The 18,718-nt window shown below is 40.1% G+C and overlaps 2 protein-coding genes and 1 long non-coding RNA gene across 8 annotated transcripts in view; 2 read left to right on the forward strand and 1 right to left on the reverse strand.

The window, feature by feature from the left end:
• Positions 1-10,083, forward strand: part of PTPN22 (protein tyrosine phosphatase non-receptor type 22) — a 58,354-nt gene extending 48,271 nt beyond the window's left edge. For 3 of the 4 annotated variants that reach the window (XM_029946188.1, XM_029946189.1, XM_029946191.1), the window contains 3 exons: positions 1,298-1,388; positions 4,057-4,134; positions 8,816-10,083. In XM_029946188.1, coding sequence (XP_029802048.1) covers positions 1,298-1,388; positions 4,057-4,134; positions 8,816-8,936 — 290 coding nt within the window. In that variant the 3' untranslated portion in view covers positions 8,937-10,083. The remainder of the gene's footprint in view (positions 1-1,297; positions 1,389-4,056; positions 4,135-8,815) is intronic. The other variant, XM_029946190.1, reaches the window with a different exon arrangement.
• LOC115297957 overlaps positions 1-11,962 on the reverse strand; it is a 41,464-nt gene extending 29,502 nt beyond the window's left edge. The window contains exon 1 of the long non-coding RNA XR_003911537.1: positions 11,835-11,962. This is a non-coding gene — a long non-coding RNA (uncharacterized LOC115297957). The remainder of the gene's footprint in view (positions 1-11,834) is intronic.
• The window catches only part of RSBN1 (round spermatid basic protein 1), a 45,926-nt gene continuing 38,171 nt past the window's right edge, over positions 10,964-18,718 (forward strand). For 2 of the 3 annotated variants that reach the window (XM_029946194.1, XM_029946195.1), the window contains exon 1: positions 10,964-11,735. In XM_029946194.1, the coding sequence (XP_029802054.1) occupies positions 11,030-11,735 (706 nt within the window). In that variant the 5' untranslated portion in view covers positions 10,964-11,029. The remainder of the gene's footprint in view (positions 11,736-18,718) is intronic. The other variant, XM_029946192.1, reaches the window with a different exon arrangement.

Consider the following 18,718-nt stretch of genomic DNA (forward strand, 5'->3'; position numbering starts at 1 on the left):
GCTTTCATTGACACCACACCTGATCTTGGAAGTGAACAGATTTCTCACCCATGATGGCTAAAATATGATAGGAAAATATACCCTTTACTCTAATGTGAGTCAAAAGAGAATTTAAACATTTCAGAGGAAATTATAGTATAAAACAGGGGAAATAAAACAGCCCAAAGCAAAGAGGTGACTAACTTGGATAGCTAGCTAGGTTGGTTTGAAGAGCTTAGCTTTTCTTTCTTGAAAAAAAAAAGAAAAGAAACTATTTTGATTAAAAAATTTTTTTAATGTTTATTTTTGAGAGACAGAGAGACAGAGTGTGAGCAGGGAAAGGGCAGAGAGAGAAGGAGACACAGACTCTGAAGCAGGTTCCAGGCTCCCGGCTGTCAGCACAGAGCCGGATGTGGGGTTCGAACCACAAACTGAGAGATAATGACCTGAGCCTAAGTCGGCTGCTTAACAGACTGAGCCACCCAGGTGCCCCGAAAAGAAACTATTTTTATGTAGCTCCAACCTTCCCTTGGGGATATCAAGTAAAGACACAGACACTTGAAGTAAATTTCGGTTGGCATAGATTCATTGTGTGGTGAGACTCTCAGAGACTCAGAGTCTTATTTCTAAGTAAGACCTCCCAGATCATTCTCTAGGTCGAGGCTAATTTCAGTTTCTCAGCTGCCTTTGTCCTTTGGTCTTTTGTCCTCAAATGAAGAACAACATTTGGCCCTTAAAACTGATCCCGAAGCTTTAGATTTATCTGCCTGTGCTTGGGAAAATGTCCTCTTCTCCTTCCAGATGGTTTATGACTCTTGAATTCCAGATGTTCTCCCTTTAGCCTGGATCTCTAACTGGTCTATAGTTAAAGCTAATCCTATTTTTGACAAAATGAGGATTCTTATCTGTTGTTTTAAGCTAGCATTTAAACATAATGTCAATTATTCACTGAATATTCATTGGTGCCTACTAAGTGCCAGGCATTCTGTAATGATGGTGAACACAACAGGTATTGAGCTATACCTCTGTGAAACTTAAGTCTAGTTAGGGATTCAGACATTAAACAAGTAAATTCACAGATACATACATAATAATGCATGGTGATAAGTGTTATGCAGGAAACCAAGAAGGTAATTATGGGAGAGAATAACGAAGGAGATCTATCTTAGAATGAGTGGTCCAGGAGGCTCTTTCTAAGTCATGATTAAACCTGAGACATGAAGGAGCGGCCAGCCAGCAGAAAAGTGGGGAGAGGAGCCCTCAGATAGAGGGAAGAGCATAAGCAGAACCTCTCAAGTGTGGGTTTGGTGTCTTGTAGGAACTGAGAGGAAGCCATCACAGCTGAGAGTATTAAGAAGAAAGAGCAACGAAGTGTGGCGAGTGACAAAATGGTGGAGGTGGGGGAGAAGGTAGTTGAATTTTTATGGGTCGTTAAGTAGTTTAGAGTTTATTTTAAGTGCAATGGGAAGTGATTGAAGAGCTTTAAGCAGAGATGTTACATGAGCTTTTCTTTTTCTTTTTTATAAAGTTTATTTATTTTGAGAGAGAGCACGCGAGGGCATAGGTGTGCCTGCGCAGGAGCAAGCACAAGTGGGGGAGGGGCAGAGAGCGAGGGAGAAACAGAATCCCAAGCCGGCTTCACGCCACCATTGTGGAAGTCAAACCCATGTACCATGAGATCATGACCTGAGTCCAGATCAAGAGTCCAACACCCAACCTACTGAGCCACCCGGGTGCCCCGCGTGATCTGTTTTTTAAAAGATCATTCCAGCTGCTGTGTGGAGAGTGAATCATAGGGTGACAAGAAATGAAGCTATCAGCCATAAAGCCCGATGCCTACTTTTGGTGAGAAATGTTAATTACTCAGCTACCCTTAAGTTGCGAGTGCTAGAAAACCCAGTGTAAGTCAGCTGAAGCCGAAGAGGCAGCATTCACTGGCCTGTAACCGAGAGCTCAGCTGATATAATCAGGACCCAATCTCATGTCGTATCTCCACTTTTGTTTTACTGTGTTAGCTCATTCATAGGCAGGCTTTTACCATGTGGTTTCAGGCTTAGGACGGAAAAAATGAGCTCTTTCCTGGTTGCTCAAGCACTGGTCTGAGGACTAGTGCTGCTCATTGCGCCTGTCTTGCTTTGGTTCATTTGCCCAACCTGGAACCAATTATTGTCAGTACATTCTGAACAAGCAGAACAGTGTCATACTGTCATACTGTTAAATACTGTGAAAATATTTAACAGTCGTTACACACGGGCACTGACCAATCGGGAATGAGGTCAGACCTAACTGGTATGACCATGGCAAGGTACCACTGAAAATTAGCCCCAGTCATAGGTCAGTTCCTCGGTCTAAAGGGAAAATCAACGTCACCAGAAGTGTGGGAGCTAACCATTGGGGCGGGGTGGTTTCCTAAGAGAAGTCAAGTTCTGTTATCAGAAGGAGGAGGAATTAACGCTGGGCAGGCAACAAGCGTATCGGTGACATGATGTAGTTCTACTGGAGCTGCTATAGGAAAAAACCAAGATATTTCATTACATGAAAAAAGTAAATTATAGGATAATCAGTCTTGTTTATGTAACAACCTAATAACAAAAGTAAGCAGTTACGGGTATATTAAGTTCAACCATAGGGCATGGCCTTTTTCAAAACACAAAAACCAACCAAACAACAAAAACCCAAATTACAGCAAGCCAATATGCAAAACAGCAGTTCCCTCGGATATATTTGCGGAATCTTTTGTCTTCCCTTATAAAAACAGACAATGCTCCCTCCTTTTGGCATAATTGTTTTCTTTCTGTAGGATGTAGACAACTCTCAGCTCATATGCATTACAGTGATGATTGATACGTTCTCCACTTTCTCACCTTCACTCCCTGCTTATTTGTGTCTCTCTCCTCAGTGCTTAGCCCGATGCTTGGCACATAATAGGTATTCAATAAATATATATTTTGATCGAATCTGATTGAAATTCATCATGTACTGCAGTGCTTGATACCCAAGTGTCTCCACGAAGAGTAGCTTTTCCCTCAAATCCTAGCATTAGCCACATGTTTACATAGATGCAGTCCTCACACTGCATACCGAAAATGTTGAAAACCAAAAAAGGGTAAATATTTAATAATTTCTCTCTAATTATATGCTATTTTTGCACAAAGTTTTATAGAAGGTTTGTACAAACCTGAAGTTATTTCTTTTCACTGCTAGATAGTGCACATGCAAAATGTGGTTGGTGTGAAAACTGGATTGTTTTAGAATTGGAAAGAAACTGATACATGAATATATGAAGGTGCTGAGAAGAGAAACATACTTTTAAGCCTACCTATTAGTAGCTAAAATAGCAAAACAAAGTGATATAAGAATGTTTTGGGGAGCTCCTGGGCCTCAATCATGGGTAAAAGGTAGGCTGGAAAGTGAAGATATCCCAGGAGTAAAGGAGACTGTAAGAAAAACCATAGATGAACTCAGGTGGAAAACAAATGATTTAAAAGTGTCTTAAGAGTGATGAGTGCTGGGGCGCCTGGGGGGCTCAGTTGGTTAAGCGTCTGGCTTCAGCTCAGGTCATGATCTCACAGTTTGTGGGTTCGAGCCCCGTGTCAGGCTCTGTGCTGAAAGCTAGCTCACAACCTGGAGCCTGCTTCAGATTTTGTGTCTCCCTCTCTCTCTGACCCTCCCCTGCTCACGCTGTCTGTCTCTCAAAAATAAATAAAATACATTTAAAAAATTAAAAAAAAAAGAGTGATGAGTGCAAAGTAAAATGAAATCAGAAACCACAGTTTGAATCCCCTGCAAAGTTGTGGATGTTGTTCCTGAATCCTCTGATGATTTTCTTTAGTGTTGGGCCTTCCTATACAATCTGTTTGCAAAGAAAAGAAACAACAACAACAAAAAAACACACACACAACAATGAGTTAACCCATTTGTAAGTAAGCATCTGTATTTTGTGATATTTTATAGTAATATGTTAATTTGGGAGTCTTAATTACTTTAGAGGAAATATTTCACCAGTTACGTGTTCTGATAAACAGTAATCAGAGTTGCTCATCGTTTTTTCCCTTTCATTTTTTCTTTTGATTCTAGGTATCGCAAATTCATCCCCCGCAAACAAGCCTGCAGACCCTGTTCCGTCAAATTACTCCAGCTCCTTTCTGAATTTTGGTATGTGTGTTACTTTCCAGCAGACTTAAAAAAAAAGTTTATCTGGTAGTTTGGGATACAACTTTAAATATGACTCAAGGTTGATATGTAGGTCCTTATATTTATATTCTTTCCATGCAAGTTTTCTTTTTCTTTTTGACCTTAGCTACCTCTTAACATCCTACCTAGGACTGAATTGCCTAGAATAGCAGAAAATAAAGCTAGGTAACCAAATGACTGTGTTGTCATGTAGTAAATGAATGTGACTAGCCATATGAATTAATTCTGAGATGCTATGATACTCTTGTTCATATCTACTCAAAGTTATAAAAAATACACAAGTGTGGTCATAAGAACAACACTTGCTAATTTTACATAATTCGTTCTACAGTAGCGCTGAAGCACAATTCTAACAGTTTAAAGGAATTGTTTGCCCCATTGTCCTTAATTATAAACTATAAACTTAAAATGATTCTATGTTATTTTAAGCATCCTATTCTAGATGACAAATTCATGATACCATTTAAGATAGTATCACATATAAATTTTGGTAAGAAATATGGTAATTAATATAGGCTATGATTACAAATTATTATTACCTCCAAAGCAGCTCCCCTCCCTTGAAAGGATCTGGGAGCCCCCCCCGCCCCGGGTACCCTGGGACGAGACCTTGAGAACTCTCACTGTGTGTATCGCCCTTATTTGTATGGTCAGAATTGGGTTGCTGCCACGACCACATTGCAGGCGGCAAGAAGATGACAGAAAAATGTCTAAGAGGTGAGATCTCTTCTGGTCTTAAGGTACTGGCCTGAAGTGACAACGTAGTGGCAGTAACATTCCCTTGAAGAGAATTTGGCAACTAAGTTGCAAAGGTGACTAGGAACAGTAATAATGCTGGGTGCACAGTTGCTGAAATACAATTCTATTCTCGAAGAAGCAAGGACAGGTTCTGGTGGACAGGTAGCAATTCCTGCCACCCCTGGACTATGGTCCCCATTTCTCCTTGGCAAAATATTTAACTAGAATCTCTGGATATGTTTTTGGGGCTGTAAAATTTTATTTGGGGGCACCTGGGTGGCTCAATCGGTTAAGTGTCTGACCCTTGGTTTCAGCTCAGGTCATGATCTCACAGTCTGTGGGTTCAAGCCCCACATCGGGCTCCGCGCTGACAGCTTGGAGCCTGCTTGGGATCCCCTCTCTCCCTCTCTCTACCCCTCCCCCACTAATGCTTGCTCTCTTTCAAAAATAAACATTAAAAAAATTTTATCTAGATTATATTAAGTCCAAGGTTTAAAATGTTAGAAAAAAAGTTCTTATTCTTATGAAATCATTTAGTTAAAAAAAATCATACATATTATCGTATAACCTATGAAAAAACCCCCACCAAACTGCCTGGAACACAAATGTTCCTTTCTTTCCTTCTTTTCTCCCAATCAGTGATACCAGTTGAGTAACTCATGACCCATCTAACTTTACAACAATCTGTGATCTAATATGGAAAGAAAATATTAAAGAACTGTCTCCAAATTATATTTCTTCTCAAATATGCTTAAATTTGAATATTTACTTACTTAAAAAGCACAATTCTTTCAGTGGCCTTTTTTTTTTTTATGAAGGAAGCAATTAAATTGTAGTAATAATTTACTTACAAAAGTATTTAAATTTGACTAAAAATTTTGTTTACATTTTTATTTTTCCTCAGTTGGCCTACATGCAAAAGGTAGCTTGCTCTTGTTCTAAACTATTCAGAATTGATCAGTGAATAAGACTGAATGTAGACATTTCTTCAGATTTCAGATACTTAGTACTTATGTATTATGTTCTTCTATTTTCAATTCACTTGGGTTACACTGAAGCTATCTGGACTGAATGGATGAGTTTGTGACTATTTGTGTTAAACTATTTAACCTGAAATATTTTTTGCTTCTATTTTCTTTTTTATCACTCAGTCAAGTAAAATGTACATGAACTTGGCTATGTGCTTCTCCAATTTTTTCTTTATCATCACCATTATTAAATTTAATATTAGTAGGTTTCTTGTTTTTATCTTCTTTTCTTCTCTTCCATACTCTCCTTTTCTTCTAGTTCTGGTATAGTTTATTTGTGGTTCCGATTGAAGCAACACAAGTATTTATGATGGGCCATGCATTGAGCTGGATGCTTCAACAAATATCTGATCTTTTCATCAGTTCTATAATTTTGTAAGATGATGGAATTAAAGGTTTAGGAATATTTTTAACTTTTCCATTCTCTGTTCTCCTTTTCAAAGCATTCGTTGTTCAATTTGAGTGCCTAAAATTGTTAAGTATCAGAGTGCCTTGAAAATATACCTTCCTCAAAGAAAAGTCCTATGTTGCTGAGGATAAAGAGTCGATGTTATCAACCTGCAAATCTTTTTGAAAGGATCCAGAAATAGTCTTCATTGGTTTTCAATGGGCAATTTCCTTGTCCTCCTTCTTTTGAGGAGAGAGAGGGGGCAGAGAGGAATGTTTAAAGGAGACAAATAAATAAAAATGATTAGTTTTTCATGATTGTTTATTAGTTTATTTTCCTAAGCTCTTCAGACAATCTCTTGGCAGATTGAGGGCTTTCTGTGCTAAAGTAGAAATATAACGGACTTGGGTTTTTTTTTTTTTTTTTTTTTTTGCTTGTTTTGTTTTGTTTTTAGAGAGAGGGCACAAGTGAGTGAGGGGCAGAGAGAGAGAGACAGAATCCCGCAAGTGGCAGTGAGAGAGAGAAAGAGAAGTGGAGCTCACCTTGGGCTTCTGTTTTACCCGAAGCGGGGTTCATGTTCACCAGATGCGGGACTCAAACTCATGATCTGTGAGATGATGACCTGAGCTGAAGTCAGATGCTTAAAATGACTGAGCCACCCAGGTGCCTGAAATATAACTGAGTTCAATACAATAATTTTGTAAAACAATAGTGCTTATTTTTCTGCAATTGAAATTTCCCAGTTTCTTTTTTTAATGTGTGATAGATGAAAAGATGTAGACATAGGGTATTACTTAAAAAAAAACCGAAGAATTCAATTAAAAAATGGGCAAAGGCCTTGAAAAGATATATCTCTGGAAAAGACATATGGATGGTCAACAGGTATGTGAAAAGATGCTTGATATCACCAATCATCAGGGAAATGCAAATCAAAACCATAGTGAGATATCACCTTACAGGGGTCAGAATGGCCATTATCAAAGAGACAACTGACCAGTGTTTGCTAGGCTCGGGAGAAAGGAGAATCCTGCACACTGCTGGTGTGAATGTCAGTTGGTATAGCTGTTATGGAAAACAGTATGGAAGTTCCTCAAAACACTAAAACTAGAGCTCTCATATGATCCAGTAATCCTACTTCTGGGTATCTGTCTAAAGCAAATGAAATCCTCACCTCAGAAGAGAGATCGGCACCTCATGTTCATTGCACCATTATTTACAATAGACAAGACATGGAAACAACCTAAGGCTCCACTCGACAGATGATGGATAAAGAACATATGTATATATACATCATATGTATCTGACTATTGTTCAGCCCTAAGAAAGAAGGAAATCCTGCTGCTTGAGACAAGAATGACACTTGTGTGCTTTACATGAAGTGAGATAAGTCAGAGAAAAACAAATACTGTATGTTATCACCTTTATGTGGAATCTAAAAAAGCTAACCTCACAGACATATAGAGTAGAATGGTGGTTGCCAGGGGCTGGGGGAAATGAAGAGATGTTGGTCAAAGGGCACAAACTTCCAGCTATAAGATGAATAAGTTCTGGGGGTCTAACGTACAACATGGTAACTATATAATTAACAGGACTGTATTCTATACTTGCAAGTTTAGAATAAATCATAAATGTAATTACCATAAAAAATGGTTCTTATGAGGAGATGCGAAGTGTTATTCAGCCTTAATGTGCTAATCATTTCATAATATTTACATGTATCAAATTATCATTTTGTATACCTTCAACTTAACATAAGTTATATGTCAATAATATGTCAATAAAACTAGGGGGAAAAGGGCACCTGGTGGCTCAGTTAAGTATCCATTTTTGGCTCAGGTCACAATCTTGTGGTTTGTGGGTTCAAGCCCCACATCAGGCTCTGTGCTGACAACGTAGAGCCCACTTAGATCTTCTGTCCCCTCTCTGCCTCTCCCCCTCCCCTGCACTTGCTTGCGTGCTTGAGCTCTCTCTCAAAAATAAATAAACATTAAAAAAAAACTGGGAAGAAAAGGATATTACAGTTGATTCTTAAACAACGTAGGGGTAGGGATGCCCCCCTGACTCCCACGTATTTGAAAATCTGCAAAACTTAATTACTAATAGCCTACTGTGGACCTGAAGTCTTACCTTTATCTTATTTATCTAGATATCATATGCTATGTTCTTACAACAAAGTAAGCTAAACAGAATGTTGTTCAAGGATCAACTGTGCATGCTGAATTACTAAAAGTTGTAATAACTAGGGTTCTTCATCTAATGATTACCATTATTAAATATGTAAGTGTTCTACAAATTTAAAATGTTATTAGTATTGTTGTCAGTTACACATTAACTTAATATGCCTTTATAGTCTAATATTAAATGGATCAAACATGCTGCCTAACTTTTTGAAAAAAAATCCATGTACTTGCATCTATTATAATACTCTCTAAAATCTAAGTATTTGTTTCTATACTAAAACCTTTTTCCATTTTATTTTTGTTCCCAGGTTTTGCAAATCGTTTTTCAAAACCCAAAGGACCAAGGAAACCACCAGCGACTTGGAATATTTAATACAACTTTGGAATATAGCTGCAAGAACACCTGCAAAGAAAACTAGACTACTGTGAGCTAGAAGTGTTCCATATTTATAATTTTAACAATGAAGACATTGTAATGTGTTAATAGCAATATTAGAAAAGCCATAATCAAAGAGGTGACAGAAATTTTCCAATTTCATCTCATTTGCATTGGGTTGGAAACTGGAAATAAGTTTGTCACTTGGGCTTATATAGAGAATGCTGTATGAGAAAGTTTTAGAATGGACTTATTTTTCATTTTGGAAGTTATTTTTATTCTACTCTTCTACATAAATAGAAACTGCAAAATATTTGTAAGAATTGGATCTCAACTGAATGTTTACATTGCCAGATTTTACAAAGCGAGTGTTTCACGAAACCTGACTTATGGTTGTGGTACAAAATGATACGAAATGACTGCTTGTGACAATGACTAGAAGTTGTTTTTGCCTAAGTGGAGTATACCTTGCACATCTTCCCAAAGGCGGAAAACCAGAGTAGTAAGAAAGGAAAAAGTTGTAATTAAGAGAATATGTAAATAATAAAAAAATCATTTTTATATTTGGATATACCAATCAACAGGATGCTCAACTACATTTCTGGTAAGTTTCAATTAAAGTTGTTCAATGAACAAATCTAGAAGAATAATCAACAAAATAGTTATCTTTTTGTAGCATTTTTTTCATTTCAAAGGTCCTATATAAACATGTGCAACTTATATCTAATCAATCAGAGATACTACTAGTTTAAAAAATTTAGAGGGGCGAGAGTTGGGGGAGGAGCAGAGAGAGAAAGAGAATTTAAGCAGGGTCTGGCTGTCACTGGGCTCTGTCTCATAACCCTGAGAGGAAATCAAGAGTCTCATGCTGAACCAGTTGAGCTATCCAGGGCCCCTAAAATTTTTTCTATAAAACTATGGATCTGCCTTAAGAAAATCTGATTTTTCAAATCAAATTTTATGTAACACGTAAGTTATTGGGTAATTATTATTACAAAAGATTTCCCTGAGTTCCCCTCATGATTTAACTTTTGAAACTTAGAAAAGTTTAACTTTTAGAACCTAAATTACTCAGCGTTTGTTCTTCAGTGCCTCATTACAAAGCCAGATGAGAGCGCGAACTGGATGAAATGTTAACCTCTTTATTGCAGTACATTGTACGCAACAGGTGCTCAATAAACTGTTTGGTCTTCAAGCTAACCTGACTGTTGTGTTCATTTAGCTCAATACTCGGGGCACTAGTGGTATTTCTGAGTACTTCAACTGTAATCAATGATTTCCACATATCTTTATCAAGGACCAAATACAGGAACAGAACCTTAGGAGAAAATCTAAAGCGCCGATGGAGTTGTGAATTCATTTCTGGGCAGCAACCTTGATGCACGGTGACGATTTTTGGAGAGTTCTAGGGTAGCCACACTTAAGTTCATGCAACCTTATACTTGCGACTTGAAAAATCCTACTTCAGAAAGTTTAAAAACATGGGTTTTCCATCTAGGGACGCATTCAGAATAAATGATGGCCTCTACCTTTCCACGCACTAAAGGGGATGTGGCTCTAAGGCGAGGTGCCGTGGCGCTCGCCAGGCTCCCGGGCCGTTCTCGCACCTGCCTTGTTACGCGGGTACCTGTAGCTATGGCAATGCCTACGAAGAGGTTAAAAAATGTCTTCACTGCAGCCCGATTAGATTCTAAACCCAAATCGCCCTTGTTTTACGTATGATCAAGTTCCCCTCTCCTCTTCATTTCGTCGCTTGTCCAAAGATAAAAGGCCGGCGATTCCTCGCAAAGGTTACGAGAGGAATATGAATTTGAAAAGTACCTACGGAGACCATCTACTCCGTGTAAAATGACTAAGGGGGACACAGAGACTGTAATGGGAACGCGCAGATGGACTCTGAAAGCCACTAACATTGTTTCGGCCGTTAAGGCGGTTGGCGGCAACTCTCCGCCCAGCGGCGGTTGCGTCGCAGCCCGAAGCGTGACTCGGCGCACGCTCTCTTTCCGCTCCTTTCCCAGAGCCAGGGAGGCGGCGGGGGCGCTGGGGAACTACCGTTCCCAGGAGGCTCTGCGCGGCCCAGGGTGCTTTATCCTAGAGCTCGCTAGGCGAGGCCTGCGGAGAAGTGCTGGGAACTGCCGCTTCCGGCATGTTCAGCTCGGGAGGAAGAACGGCCGAGAAGTGGAGGGCGGGGAAGAGACTCCAATGCCCAGCGGGCCGTGCGCGGGCGGCGCTTGCGCGCTACGCGGACGGGGGGGCGGTCGGGCCATTTAAATGTGTGTTTGTGGGTGAAATGGCTGCGCAGGTCGGAGCGGTGCGCGTAGTACGGGCGGTGGCGGCGCAGGAGGAGCCGGACAAAGAAGGGAAGGAGAAACCCCATGCTGGGGTCTCGCCGCGGGGAGTGAAGCGGCAGCGCCGGGCGAGCAGTGGGGGGTCTCAGGAGAAGCGGGGGCGGCTGAGCCAGGACCCCCCTCTCGCTCCCCCTCACCGGCGGCGTCGCAGCCGCCAACATCCCGGGCCGCTGCCGCCAACGAATGCAGCTCCAGCCGTCCCAGGCCCTGTTGAGCCTCTGCTCCTGCCGCCTCCGCCGCCACCCTCGCTGGCACCCGCCGGGCCCGCTGTCGCTGCCCCGCTCCCGGCCCCAGGCACATCGGCCCTCTTCACCTTCTCTCCCCTGACGGTGAGCGCGGCCGGGCCCAAGCATAAGGGCCACAAGGAGCGGCACAAGCACCATCACCACCACGGCCCCGATGGTGACCCCAGCTCCTGCGTTCCGGGCGATCTCAAGCACAAGGACAAGCAGGAAAACGGCGAGAGAACTGGAGGGGTGCCTCTAATCAAGGCCCCCAAGAGAGGTGAGAGCGGGAGAACTACCCCGAGCTCGGGCGCTAGGTTTCCCTCGGTTCCGATATCCCGCCCCTTTAGCACTGAAAAGACGCCAGACCCCTGCTTACCTCCTGCTGCTCTACTCCCTTAAGCCCACTGGGGTGGACTCTGGATTTCAAACGGTTGACACAGCCTGACCTACTTGAGGCTTCTCGTGGCGAGGCCGAGCTGTCAGTTACTAACCCCCTTACCCGGCTCCCGCCCCACCCCTGCCCTTCACCCCGAGCCTTTCCCGACGTTTGTTTTCAAATTCGCCAGGGTTTCCGCGCCGCGCGGTCCTAGGCGTGGGATTAGCAGCTGGGGTATTAAAACCTGCCTTCCTAAAGTAAAGGCTTCTCGCTAAAATCCTTTCCTGTTGTTTTCTTTAGTGGAAATAGTTTAATATAAACTCTCCTCGGCTCCAGCATATTCACGGGTATGGTATGGGGCTTTAATGAGTTTCAGTTGTTACAGAGATGACTCGACTCACAGGTTGCTTTAGTTTTCTGCAAGGTAAAATACCAAACGTAGTTTATGGTGGTTCTTTTTTATCCAGAGGTGAAATAGTTTTTAATTCGATATTAAAACTGAATTCTCGATGGAGAGAGATGAGGAAGGTTTTCCTCTCCCTTATGATCCTAAGAAATAGGGCCACCCATGCCTCTGAAAAGTGAGAAACGTGCAGTAGTGGATAGAAGGAAGAATTCCCGTTGTGATTTATTCTTTCTGGCACATACACACTCAAATTGAGAATTTATATAATTCCAAGAACCCACACTAGAGTCAAGAATTCCAAACCCGGAAAATGTAGGACTACGTAATTAAATGTGGAATCTAGAGAAATTAGGTTTACTGATATTGGGGTCTTCCTTTTCCCAAGTACATGTAGAATTTATTTGTATTCTCCGTAGAAAGGAGAGAGTATGAATTTTTATTCTACGTGTGTTTGTATATGACTTTGTATAATTTGTTGTATTTCCTCAAGAAGATTTAAAGATACTTATATATTCATATTGGGCCCGCTGGGTTATTACACGTTAATGAACAAGTCTTTCGATCTAAAGTTTTCTGAGTCTTGGATTCCTTCCACGTACCTGGTCTTGACTCAGTAAGGTTTTTTTTTTGTGGTGCTACTTACAAATAGTGCAGGTTTTTGCAAATAATTGCTCAAAAATATTTATTGAATTAAGTCTTTCCTCCTTTGGTGGCACCCTGATGTTATTATCAGGAATGAAACGTGTTCCAAGCTGACTGGAGTGCCAGTTTCCACCACCAGTATGCAGTGATCTTGCTTGTTCTATTTCTCATCTGTTCCTATCTCCTATGTGTGTGTTTTAACCAAACAGATTTGGAGGGAATCTTAGAGATCATCCAAATCAAATTTGTGTTGTGGAAGAGGAAACCATGGCCCAAAGTAGTGAAGTGACTTGTCTAATTAAGTCAGTTAATTAGTCCTAAGTACAAACATTAAAATTTTTTTTCTTTTAATGAATCATTGGCACAATAGGGAGTAGAACCCAGATCTCATGAATCTCAATTTAGGCGTCCTCCCCTAGCGGCATGTTGTTCCTATCTTTTTTTATGCTATTTACTTTTCCCCCTTCTTTACTTACTCCTTCCCTGTGCCTTGGAATCAGAATGACAGTAGCCAGCCCCATCCAAAATTTCTGACCTAGCGCCTTTTTATGGAGGGATTGTGGTAATTACGTGTATAATGAACAACAGGGTCCTTCTCTGAGGACTCACACAGGCCCCGTGTTCTTTAAAACAGACAAAAACAGGGCGCCTGGGTGGCTCAGTCAGGTAAGCACCTGGCTTTAGCTCAGCTCATGATCTCACGGCTCTCGGGGTTCAAGCCCCACTTTGGGTTCTGTGCAGCGCCTGGAGCCTGCTTCAGATTCTGTGTCTCTCTCCCTCTCTCTGCCTCTCCCCCAGTCACTCTCAAGAATGAATAAACGTTAAAAAATAATAAAAAAAACAACAACAAAGACAGACAACAACAAACCTTTAACCCAGTGTTGTCGGACAGAACTTCCTCCAGTGATGGAAATATTCTGTATTTGTGCTCTACGGTAGGGTAGCCAGCCACTGGTCATATGTGGCTTTTGAAAACGAGTCTTGAAGACTTAAATGTGGGTCGTCTGATTGAGGAATTGCATTTTAAATTTTATTAAATTCGAATTAATTTTTAATTAGATAATTTGTTTTGGCTAGTGGCTGCCATATTGGACAGCACAGCTTAAGCATTTGTAGTTTGCCGATATGTGAAGAAGTGGATTAGGATCACGTAATTTAAACATCTTACCTTTTTTTGTTAATTGAAATACAATAGGCATGTAATGTTACTTTAGTTTCAGGTGTACAACTCGATTCCACATATTGCAGAAGGATCACCATAATAAGTCTATTTTAAATATTTTAACTTTCTAAAAAAAAAAACCGTTTATTTTTGAGAGAGCGTGCATGCATGGAGGGCACAGGGAGAGGCAGAGAGAGAGGGAATTCCGAGCAGGCTCCGCCCTGTCTTGGCAGATCCCAGATCGGTGCTTCAACGTAGGAACTGTGAGACCATGACCTGAGCTGAAATCAAGAGTGGGATGCTTAATCGACTGAGCCACCCACGCACTCGTAAACATTTTAACTTCTGAATGAGGAGAGACTCTTGGCTTATATATTCTGCAGAGAAAGGGCTGCTTGGCCATATACACCGGAATGTAGGAAAAACTATGTCCCATTGCCTTCTAGATACGTGACATACACTGGCGTTTTAAAAGTTCTGAGAACCCTACAGAAAACAAACTGATTTACCCTTGTTTAATTCAGGCTTTTGCACACACTCTGATCGATGCCTTTTATTTTGTTATTTTGGTTGTTTTTTTTTTTTTTTTTTTTTTTTTGCTGAACATCTTTATATTTGTTCCAGTGGTGTGGAGGAGGCATGCCTCTGAAGTCAATCTAAGTTTAACTTGTGGCTCTATTACTTACTGTTTGATCATGGGCAAATTACTTTAACCTCTTTCAGCTTCCTGTCTGTACAGAGGGGTTGTAGTATTTCTTTTTACAATGTTGTTATGTGGATTAAATGGGGCAATATGTGGAAAGCACTTAAAACAGTATCTGGCTGGTACCAGGCACTTTAAAAACTGCCTTTTATCATGCTTGGTCCTTGACACAACTCTTAAGATTAATAAGGAGAGTGGCTAGACCCTTGCTATTTACAGAGCGAAGTCTTCCCTCTCTTATCCTCAAATTTTCAGAAACCCTTCCAACTTTTTATTTTGAGGTAATTGTATATTCACCAGAAATTGCAAAACTAGTACAGAGAAATTTTTACCTTCATTAGTTTTTCCCAATGGTTATGTGTTATGTAACTATTGTATAATATCTACACCAGGAAATTGACATTGGTACAATGGTATGTGTATAATTCTGTGCCACTTTATCACCTGTAGATTAGTTTAACCACTACTGCAATCAAGATCCACATTTATTCTCTCGCAGCAAAGATCTTCCTGCTGGTAGGTAGTCCCTTCAAAGTCTTAGACACCTCCTGTGTTTCTCTCCCTTCCCTAACTCCCAGCAGCCACCAGTCTGTTCTTAAACTCAGTAATTTCATCATTTTGAGAAGGTTGTAGGGAATAATACACTATGTAATCTTTTGAAGCTTCCCCCCCCCCCCACTCAGCATGGTGTCCTTCAGATCCATTCAGGTTGTATGTATCAGTAGCTCACTCCTTTTCATTGCTGAGCAGTATTCTATGTTGTGGATATACCACAGTTTAACCATTCACCTACTGAAGGACATTTTGGTTGTTTCCAGTTTGTCTATTAGAATAAAGCTTCTGTGAATGTTCATGTTCAGATTTTTGTATGGGTGTAAATTTTCATTTTCTTCTCTGAGAATGCAATTGCTAGGTCATATGGTAAATGTATGTGTAGTTTTTTTTTTTTTAAAGCTATTACCAGACTATTTTTTAAAATGTCTGTGTGATTTTACATTCCTATCAGCAGTGTGTGGGAATTCCACTTTGTTCACATCCTTGCCAATATCTGGTATGGTTACTATTTTTAGTTTATTTTAGTAGATGTGTAGTAATACCTCACCATGGACTTAGGTTGCGTTCCCCTAGCGTCTAGTGATATTAATATCTATTTTGATCATCATTTACTGGCCATATATCTTCGTCAGTAAGATGTCTTTTGTCTTTTGTTGCTTGTCTTTCCCTCCTTTTAACAGGGTCTTCTTTTACAGAGCTAAAGTAAATTTTGTGAGGTCTAATTTACTGATTTTCTTTTTTTGTCCTTTTATGGATCATGCTTTTGGTGTCATGTCTTGGTATCAAGACTTAGGTCTCAATGATTTTCTCCCATTTTTTTTCCTAACTTTTATAATTGTAACTTATAATGTGAATCTCTGATACATTTAAGTTAGTTTTGTGTAAAGCATGAGGTATTTAGGTCCAATCCTGTTTTTTTGCCTGTGGATATCTAATTTTTCCAGCACCTTTGTTGAAGACTATTCTTTTATTGGATGGCTTTTCCACATTTGTAAAATATCAGTTCTACGATCTGTTTTTGTATAGCTTGTCAAATAAGGACAGGTTTTACATTTTATTATTTATTAATTTTTTAAGTATTCATTTTTGAGAGAGAGAGGGAGAGAGAGAGAACATGTACAAGGGACAGAGAGAGAAGGAGACGAGAGAATCCTAGGCAGGCTCCACGCTCTCTGAGCAGGCTCTGGAGTCTGACGTGGGGCTCAAACCCATGAGCCAGGAGATCATGATCTGAGCAAAATCAAGAGTTGCTCATGTAACTGACTGAGCCACCCAAGGGTCCCTGGGTTTTACATTTAAAATGATTGAAGAAAATCCCCTGACATGGAAATCATAAGAAATTTAAATAACAGTGTCCAGAAACAAAGTTTCCTTGGAACATCGCTCCACTCATTCAGATGTATTGCCTGTGGTAGTTTTCACAGTGCAGTTTGCCAGTCTCGAGGATCAGTCTGCTGAAAGACCTTCCTTCACAGCAGCCCAACTGTACTCAATAAGTTAATCACAAATTTCAGATTCCGGATGTTTGGAGTTGCTTATCAATAGTGGAAACAGCAATTTGTCATTTCTAAAATGGGAACTAAAGTGAGTTTTGAAGAGGTGAAGTGACATGCTTAAAATTTTCTAGTTAGTAAGTGATTGAACTGAATCTAGGACATTGTTTTTTTGTTTGTATTTGTTTTTGTTTTTTATTTTAGAGAGCGAGCATGCAAGCAGAAGAGAGGGGCAGAGGGAGAGAGAGGTTCTCAAGCAAGCTCCATGTTGAGCACAGAGCCCTATTGGGCTCGATCCCACAACACTGGGACCGTGACCTGAGCTGAAATTAAGAGTTGGACCCTTAACCATCTGAGCCTCCCAGGTGCCCCAGACCTTTTTTTTTTTTTTTTGACTTGTGGTCCACTTAGCTTTTCACAGAGCATATTTGAATTGTTTAGGTAATAGAAGAGATATTAAAATGTTTTTTTTTATTTCTTGTAAGCAACAGGTTTGAGTTTCAGTTAAACTGATAGTTATCTTTGTATTTTGAAACCTTAATTTTTTCTCTTCGTTGCTCATAAAAGGCATAGAACAAACTTGCTCAAAGAATATTTTAAATTCTTGTTTAGTAAATTTATGATTTAAAAAAAGGCAAGCTGGGGAGTCCATCCCCCTGGCCCTTTCTCTAGTGTCATTAAATGACAGGATTGCTCTTTTGTGTTCACTTGTGAGTCAGCCTTCCTCTCTCACATTGTTTCATCTTGACCAACTGCCCAATATCTATCACAGGGAGTGTACCCAAGTCAGACAACTAATTGAAATTTTCTGTGATGTCAGAAAGCTATTGGCAGGAATTTAAAATCCAAATCCTATTTGATGATAGGAGTGAGAAATTATTTGGGGACTGATTATACAGAGAAGTAAAATCAACAGATCACCTCATTTATCAGAGCAACAGCTTCAGGGACTGATACTTTCCTCACCCACCTAGAGAGGGGATGGGGAAAGGTCTACAAGGCATGACATTTTTGCATCACATAAATAATGCTATCTTTGTAATCATGCACAGTTACTGTGTAATGGCCACTCAGTAAAATATTTGTTGAATGAAGTAATGCTCCCTTTATTGGAGATTTGTTTAGGTCCTTATACTTCTCAAGTCCCATTAATTGTAACCAGATAATTTTAGTTGATCATCTCACAGGAGTGCTGCAGAGAGGGGTTGATAGAGAAGGCAGAAAGGAAGAGTGTATGGGAGGAGTTTGAGTTTTGGAATCCAACAAGGTGAGTGGGTTTAAATGTTGGTTTTCACCTCGTAGTTTTGTGACTTATGATGAGGAACATCTTGTTTCAGGCTGTTTTCTTCTCCATAAAATGGACTTAGTGTATCTACTTAGCTGGTTTTTTGAGGATCAAAATGAGATTGCATGTATGATACCTAGTAGACAGACCCTTGATGAGTAATAATTTTCTTCCCTCTTTCAGAGGTTTTTATTCTTTTTATGGGATTCTCTTGTAGTATGCTACATTGTATTGTAGGTCAGTAGTTTCTACCTCTGGTTTTGATATCCCAGAGTTAATTGCCAATTATTTCAAGGAATGTTATCAAATATTATTGTGAAAATGATAATGAAGATGGTAAGCACTTACTATGTGTTCAGTGCTGTGATGATGGCCTCCACATATCAAACTGTGAGAGTAAATATTATTGTCTTTTTTTAACCCTTACAATAGCTCTGTGAGGTAGACACTAGAATTAGCATCTTAAGATGAGAAAATTGAAGTTTAAAGAGATTTATGAGCTTTTCCAAAGACCTTAAGCAGTAAGCACTAGGGTTGGGACAATAAGCTCGGTCTCTAACTAGAAAGCACCTGCTTTTCTAGCACTCTGTGCTGCCTCTACAGTTCAGCTGATGAGGGTAATAGTAGTTAACATGTAT

Source organism: Suricata suricatta, chromosome 8, assembly GCF_006229205.1.
Source record: "Suricata suricatta isolate VVHF042 chromosome 8, meerkat_22Aug2017_6uvM2_HiC, whole genome shotgun sequence".
Lineage (NCBI taxonomy): Eukaryota > Metazoa > Chordata > Mammalia > Carnivora > Herpestidae > Suricata > Suricata suricatta.